Source organism: Seriola aureovittata, chromosome 4 (genome assembly GCF_021018895.1).
Source record: "Seriola aureovittata isolate HTS-2021-v1 ecotype China chromosome 4, ASM2101889v1, whole genome shotgun sequence".
Lineage (NCBI taxonomy): Eukaryota > Metazoa > Chordata > Actinopteri > Carangiformes > Carangidae > Seriola > Seriola aureovittata.
In genome coordinates, this window is record NC_079367.1 from 6,507,273 (window position 1) to 6,515,441 (window position 8,169).

At 40.8% G+C, this 8,169-nt stretch overlaps 1 protein-coding gene across 10 annotated transcripts in view; it reads right to left on the reverse strand.

Annotated features, from left to right (window-relative positions):
* The window catches only part of LOC130167319 (chloride channel protein 2-like), a 168,550-nt gene that overhangs the window by 18,545 nt on the left and 141,836 nt on the right, over positions 1-8,169 (reverse strand). For 6 of the 10 annotated variants that reach the window (XM_056373338.1, XM_056373335.1, XM_056373334.1 and 3 more), the window contains 3 exons: positions 6,857-6,927; positions 6,253-6,327; positions 4,798-4,830 (listed from right to left, as the gene is read on the reverse strand). In XM_056373338.1, the coding sequence (XP_056229313.1) occupies positions 4,798-4,830; positions 6,253-6,327; positions 6,857-6,927 (179 nt within the window). The remainder of the gene's footprint in view (positions 1-4,797; positions 4,831-6,252; positions 6,328-6,856; positions 6,928-8,169) is intronic. The other 4 variants (XM_056373336.1, XM_056373343.1, XM_056373342.1 and 1 more) reach the window with 2 other exon arrangements.

An 8,169-nucleotide genomic window follows, 5' to 3' on the forward strand; every position in this document is an offset into this window, starting at 1 on the left:
CATCAAGTGTGTGTGTTCCCACGCAAGTGTGTATACGTCAAGAAATAAAGACGCACATTCCCCAACAACCTAAAGAAACACGAGAAAAAAACACTGTAAGTGAGATGCCAAAAAATAAAAAATAAATAAAAAACTGAGCCCACCAGCCATCATAAATAAAGGATGCATTACGAAGATGCAAGAGTGGGGGGAAAATAATGAGAAAAACAGTGAGGAGAGACCGAGAGGCTGGGCGGCATTATTCTTCCGAAACAGACTACTGATGTCATTTACCCTGCATCAATATTTCACGGCCTAGATGGAGGGATGGTGGGGAGGCGGGGGCAGTTAACAGAGATACAAAAACGGCAGGAGGACTTTAGAAAGGAGGTAAAGATGGACGACAAGCGCGAGAAATGAAACTGGATCCGGAAAGAGAGTGAAGCGGTGAGAGCGGAGCAGGAGAGGAAGAGGAGGCAATAACTTGATTTTCCTCCGCCGTGGGGGTGTAACTCTTAGGGGAGAAAAGAAAAAATGTATAAATTTTATTTGTCCATATTTCTGCTCAGGCCCACAGAGCCTCGACGGACTCAGAGAAAATGCTGTAATCAGCAGCGCTCTCTCTGCTACGTGCACTTATACGCTGCTGAATGTTAATTATAACTCCTGATGACAGGGGAAACAGACCTACTGGCTTGTGGTACTGTAAATGCGCACACACACACACACACACCACACACACACACACACACACACACACACACACACACACACACACACACACACACACACACACACACACACACACACACACACACACACACACACACACACACACACACACACACACACACACACACACACACACACACACACACAACAAGTGCTACAGGGGTTCATTACTAATTAGCTCACTGGAAGGCAATAATGACTAACATGCTTCTAGGCCCACTTAACACATCCAAAATTCATTGCGCTAATAATACACCATGTGTGTCAGCACTGACCGTACGAGATGCTCCTCTTGGGAAGCTCTCAACAAATCTCTGGACTTCATTAAATTACAACCAGCAGTGGCGGATGAGGGCCACTGCCAACTCGACAGGCGTCCATCAATTCATGTTAAACACTATAACGATGTACATAAAGGACATAAAATCTGACATAAAATGGCCTTAAGCCAAGGCTGAGGTTCGTTAGTCACGCCTAAACTGGTGCTAAGATCTATTTTTACATCCCCAACAGTTTCACACTTAAGCCGCGGATTTTCATTTTTTAAGTTAAGTTTCTGCTGCAACCAGAGGTGCAGGTTTGGTTTCACACGTGGTCAGAAATACAAATAAAAAACAAACACGTTTATGAATGTTATTGCCAGCATTTGTATCAATCTAAAAAAATTACGTATTGTCATGAAATTTAATTCTTATATTATGGTTTCCAAATTAATGGCAGAAAATGACTTGATTGATACTGGTGCATTGTTTGTTGTGACTTTCATCAGTCAAATTGCACAGTGTCTTGAATTATAACACAATTTCATGAGTTCTAAAATGCATAAACATATAGAAGCACTTGGGGATATGATTTGATTTAAAATATATAAAAGTTTTTCATGTGGTACATTCACACTGATAAAGTTGAATTTCCTCCGACAGGCCAAATACCAATAAATCAACTGATATACAACATAACATAGACTAGAATAAGAAGTAGCTGTAGTATTCCTGAGAAGTTTTTATCGAGTCTGTTGAAAGGTACAACTCATCTTTCAAGATTTTACTCGGGATTTCATTTCACACCTTCTCCTAAATGGGTCTCTGTGATCCATGAGCTTCCTAAATCTGCACCTAAACCTGTAATTGATGGCGTTAATAATGTTCACTGCAGCATCAATAGTTGATGTCCGACTCAGAAGAGAAATTAAAAAAAGTTACAGAATATATGGGACCTGAAATCACTGTGATTCCAGGTTCAGAAGGAAAAACTGTCTGATGACCTCAGTGTTGAAACATGTTTGGTAATTTGCTGCACGATGTTTACTTTACAGATTAGAGCACGGAGGCTTTGCGCCGGATTAACAGATGAAACCACTTCTGTATTTGTTGCAAATCACATGAGAGACCCCCACCCCCACCCCCCCGCCCCATGTAACACTAGTCCTGTGTGAATAGAGCTTTATTTTACCAAGGGTGCCTAGAAACCCCCTGCGGCCCTGAATCCCTACTGTACATACTCACTAATACGCTTAATGAAAGATGCCATTTCGCAGGAATAATGCACCACGCTGTGGCGAATGAATAATGAGAGGTTTTTTGTTCATTTAAAATTTCACTAAAATGAAAACTGTGGTGTTTTTGTAAATTCTGACCTTTAACGTAGCACCCCGTCAGGACAATCAATGCGAATTTAGCTGCCAGTGAACGCTAGCTGTGCTGTTGCACAGACATTGCCTCACAGAGAGACGGACCATGTAATGAGCTGCACTTCTGCTGTAAATACGTGAAACTAGTACATTTTCTTTTCATTAATCTCTATGATTACTACAGTTGAAGAAATGTGTTTCCTCATTCACCTCAAACTAAAGTTCCTCCGGTTGCAATACACCCTCCTCTGTGTTTTGCCGCCACACAACTCACAACACGGGCGCTGTGGTGTCACGGTGTGAAATACACACCTCAGGCTTCACACCAAAAAAAAAAAAAAAAACACTCCCTATGCGCAACCTCTGTTATTAATTTTGTACTTTTCTCTGGGCAAGTTTGACTTCTGCTGTGTAATTGTGTACTGTGTTACTGTGTTAAAGAACCAGGAAACTGCAGAGCTGGATATTAGAAAAATCAAACATGGACACGGAGCTGAGGTTGAAAACCATCTGAGATCCATTTGGTGGGGACAGTGATTTGAGAACCTGATGTTGTCAGTATTTTCTCTTACTTATCAACAAGATTAAGACTTCACAGTGTAATTTATTAGCTTTGAACCACGAGTTTGTACAAGCCCCGAAGCAACAGATGAAGAATGATCTGACACTGCTCTGTGCTTGTGAATGATTGAAAATGTGTACGGACTTCAATAATTGTCACTGACATGTGAAACTAATGGAGCCCTTTAAAGTGCCTCAAGTCTAAATCATTAATAATGCTAATAGAGTTACACTGACACAGTGACTGAGAATCTGAGGCAATGGGTTATAATTATACTAAAGTGATGTTGGGGACAAATAAACATTTCCATTAGGGTTCCTTTGTCGTTTTTCTTTTGTTTTTCTTATGTCTTGCACTGCTTGTGTGTGTGTGTTTTTGTTGTTGTTTTTTTTGCTTATTTTGTGTGTTTTTTAATTGTCTACTCTATGTGCCCTTTAAAATGCCTCCTGGGAACAAATAAAGTTTCTTGGATTGAAATGAAAACGCACCTAATTTGCTGCCTGTTAACATCTGTTCAGACTGAATTCTAAGCAGATTTTAGATGTTGTGCCCAAATATCACAATTTCATACAGAGTCAATGTTAAGATGCGAGTGGTGTCGGGAAAAGCTACTTGGAAACTGCAGGTAGTGAAGCTCTAAGCTAGTTTTTATGGGAAGTAGCTACAATACAAGCTACTTCTCATATAGCTACTTAAGCTACTTCATGCTAACAAACAACATCTGATGAGTAATATACTAAATACACATATTATTACTATTATTATTAAGTAATCTGATAAACAACTGCATCATCATTATTTTGTGATGAAATTTATTACACTATAGAATAAATTAATGTCGTTGCACAGGACGCCACAGCAATGCTACAGCTACGCTACAGCTAGGCTAGGCTACGCTAACCGAGCACCAGTGGATAAATTTAGCTAACCTAGCTTAACATTCCTACTCTCCGCTACAAGACATGAGTTTGCTGCAGGGTGATGGGTTATCTGTGCAAGTGTAAAATGTCTGAACTTGAGCTAAAACTTTGTGCTTATTCTAAGTCCGTATAAAGTTCATTTTATAAACACACAGAGAAAAGAGGAAAAAAGAGACTGTAGGGAAATAACAGAAACAGTCAAGTTTTGAGATCAGTCAGACTGAGCCATCACAGAAACAAACACGATCACAATAAACACACACGCAGTCTGTGTGATATCATAAGTATACTGGGGTAGGGACTGAATTCAATATTATTTCATATTTTAACTGTGGCTTGCATCATTTTGAAAAGAAACAATTTTACGACTTAACACGTATTGATTACTCTCAGTTTTCTTAAAACTACAGAGTAAGAGTCCTTGGATGCTGATCATGTTTCCTCAGATACTTAAGTCAGAACTACTCATGGTTACAACCTTTGAAGTGGAATGAAAATAAAAAACTAGACATTTTAATTTGCTTTGATTTGAAATTAAATAAACATTATGAATTTATGTTAAGGTAAAAACTACCTAAAATACTACATTTCTGTATGACTGTTTACAGTATACAGTGGAGGGGAATAAACACAGACTGCATAAACAATTCAGCAGCCATATTCATGGTAATAACGCCCTGAACACACCTTCATCACTTTTATGTCATCCCAGACAAAATGGCTACATCAAAAATGTAGTTTCTCTGATGCTGTTTTTCTAACGTCTGGATGATTAAAGCACTGAATCAGTAGAAAAGTGTGTAACAGCTGTGACTTCAACAACCAAGTGTACGAGATGATCAAGACAAAGATCCACTGTGAGCACAGTGAGCAACTCTGACACTGAAAGTCTGTATCTGCTCTTTCATCATAACACTGGATTGAAATAAAAATGAAAAGCAAATGTGTAGAAGAAACGTGGATAACATGCTCACCCCAAAGAGACTCTTTAAGTTGGGTGGTGGCTCCTATAGTGAATGAAATGACATTATATGCGGTGAGTGAGAAACAATTTCACGATGATATGAAAACTTGTGCGATGTGAAAAGGTTTCAGATTATAAATAAATCACTGATGCCAAACGTGTCGACGTATTTGGTTTGATTATGTAAAGTTTAATGGTGTTTGATTTTTCAGAAACGGATGCCGTGCGATCGTTCGTCATGCAACGCCAGATGATCTCGTATCATGGAATCATTTGTCTCAATTCACAATCAGGCACTTGTTCCATTGATTGACATGCATCGCTGCTGGAGAGCACGCGGCCGCTGTTAATTGGACAGCAGGCCGCATCCCGGTTTGTGATGATATTTTCCAATACCTCCCAGGACTTCTCATGCATCATCATTTCATCTGAGCTGCTGCTGGAACGCTGTCGTTCAAATACCTGCCTGGTGCTAATGAAGAGAGATGATGCTCCTATCCTGGTATTTAACGCTGCATGCACAGAGGAGCTCGCCCCAGTATGGTGCTTCCTGCCCCCTCCCCTCCCCTCCCCCCCCCCCTTGCACATTAAACACATGGTATAGCACAGCGTTTCTTTCATCAATTACAAGGAGTGCGATGGGACTTTGGGTCACTCCAGGAACAGGGTGGGATCCTGCTCTGGGAGGCGGTCACTGATAGGACGCCTCGGGTGACACAGCTGATGATGGACAGCACAGCATGCTTGGTTGAACAGCCTCGTCCTCGTAGACCACTTGCCCGTTACTCAATCGTATTTTAATTGTAAGACGACAGTAGTGGGGCGTAATTTCACCCCATGAACACTGCTCCCTCAGGGAATTTGCAGATTTGAGAAAAGCTAAATTTAATAGGCAGGAGGCTCATTGAAAGTTAAGAAAATAATAACCAAATGAAACAGCTGTCAAGAACAACGCTTAAATAAAATACATAAATGTTAAAGAGCTCTGTCACAAAGGACAGTGAAATAAGTTAAAAAGAAGTTAAAAAAAAGTTTATTGGGACCCAAAGTGTTAAAATATAAATAAATATAGACCATATATATAATCTTTTTAAGTAATTTTAAGTAAGCGCTGATACTTTTTTAGCAGGTTATTGAAGCATTTGATGCATCATTGGCTTTGGCGCTAAGCAATGTTGGTATCCTCTATTGACCACAGGACCAGTGGAGGCTGATTGAGATGAATGGTTGCTAGGCTGAGAGGCAGTGAGAGGTCAGAGGGCGGGTTCACAGGTTGGACAAGGATGAGGGTGTTCAACACTTTTTGGCACGATGGCACAGTCGGGCTTTTGGTGGAGCCTGGCCATCGGCATTTGGGATTAGCCCTGGGATGGAGATGACGGTGGTGACAATCAGTTGATTTGCTGATGAACCTGTTGCCGGGCGGATTCCGGGCATTTGGGTAACCTCGATCGGTGGCTCTTACCACGACAGATATCCTGACTCTTTTGGACGGCTTCCTGAGCTCAGGAGACGTGGGGCTCTCCATGTTGTTGTTTTTCTTCCGGACGATCAGAAACAAGCACACAAGTGTTAAACAACAACCTCAACGTCAGAGTGACTTTGCAAAACGTAAACTTCCTTGCAAAACGCCACTTTGACGTGAGCAAACCTCACTGCAATGCTGTGGGGGGGAAAAAAATTAATTGAAACCTTATTTTTATGAAACAAGCCATTAGCAGGGTGGTGCAGGAGCTGGGTTTTCTTTAAAGCCTTGCAGGATGCAAGACTGAGACAAAGTGAAAAAGGTTTTATATTGAGGGCGACTGAGATACTGTGTGTCTGTGTGTGTGTCTGTGTGTTTTCTGTATATGTGTGTGTCTGTTTGTGTGGGAGGTGCTGTACTGTAGAGCGTGAAGGACTGTATGTGAGAGATAGCATAGGACTGTGTGGGTGTACAGAATGTGTGAACGACAGGATGTGAGCCACCGTGTGTGTGTGTGTGTGTGTGTGTGTGTGTGTGTGTGTGTGTGTGTGTGTGTGAGTGTGTGTGTGTGTAATGGGTATATTCGAGGTAATGACTCTCTCACCTCCAGGCCCTCTGTGTCTGGACTGGCACAGAACAGGTTCTTTAAAGCAATGCCCGAGTTATCGTTTGGACCTGAATGAGAGAGAGAGAGAGAGAGAGAGATAATCAGTGAAACCATCAAAGATCCCTGCTCTCCATCTGTTAGATAATCATGTGCCGTCTGTTTGCAGACCTAATCTTACTGGTCCCGTCTAAACAAGTGTTACAACAACAGTTGCATCATGTGCAAAAATTCTGTCAGACCTGGACCTTGATGATGAATCTAGAGAAAAACAAGATCTCGCTGGGCTTCATGCTCTTAACTTGGCAGGAAAACAGCAGGACATTTTTATCCAGTATGAGCCAGTGTTACATGTATGCTAACTTTATCCCTGCTGCTGGTTGATGTTTTGGGACACCAGCAGTGAGCGTGTTCATGTCCAGCTACCTGCACAGCTAACTTTGCGTATTGTCTCAGTTAGCATTATCATAGCTACAACCTGCGGCTACGAGAACAACCTGAAAAAGAAATCCACAGATACAAAAAGAGCAATAAATGCTCATTTCCATATTTAAATAATTATAGGAGCCAAAGAAAAGAATAATAACTTTCTGTCCCGCGATATATTGTTATCTGTTCACGACTGCTTACTTTGCTTGATCAAACAGCAGCTAAGGTCCTGCGTTTGCCTTTTCTCCACGGCAGACATTTGAAATGTCGCGTGCTCGTAAAATCTGGTGGAAACACAAAAATAATCCAGAACCAAAGCCTCATTATAGTAAGGCCCGGGTGCAACAGTACGTGGCCTCAGGACAATGCTACAAAATCTGGACCAACCAAATAAGAGCCAAAGAAAACATCCAGCAACCACTGGACATCTGCGACAAAACCAAAGTGAACTTCAGTCTTACTGGACCAAGTGGCAGATTATTTGGGCACTTTGAGAAAGATATGAATAAACAGATAAATAAAATAAAAAGAACACACATACTGAGAGACCAGAGAAAACAAACCAACAGTTCTGCCAACGAGCTGAGGCAGACAGAGCAACGCTTCCTGCTACACTCACAGCAAAACAAGACTCAGTGTTTACCAGAGGAAAAACTCACACTGACAATGAAGCAGCAAAATATATTAATTAATTTCATTCTTATACTGTATCTCATCTTATATTTAGCAAATGTGAATACCACTCTTTTTCCTTATTCCTAAATTATTATAATCACTGGAAACATTGTGCAACTTGCTTTGTAAATGCTTTGATTCATACACAATTACTCATTATTATTATTCATATTATGGTATTAATTATTACTCATATATGATCATGCCAC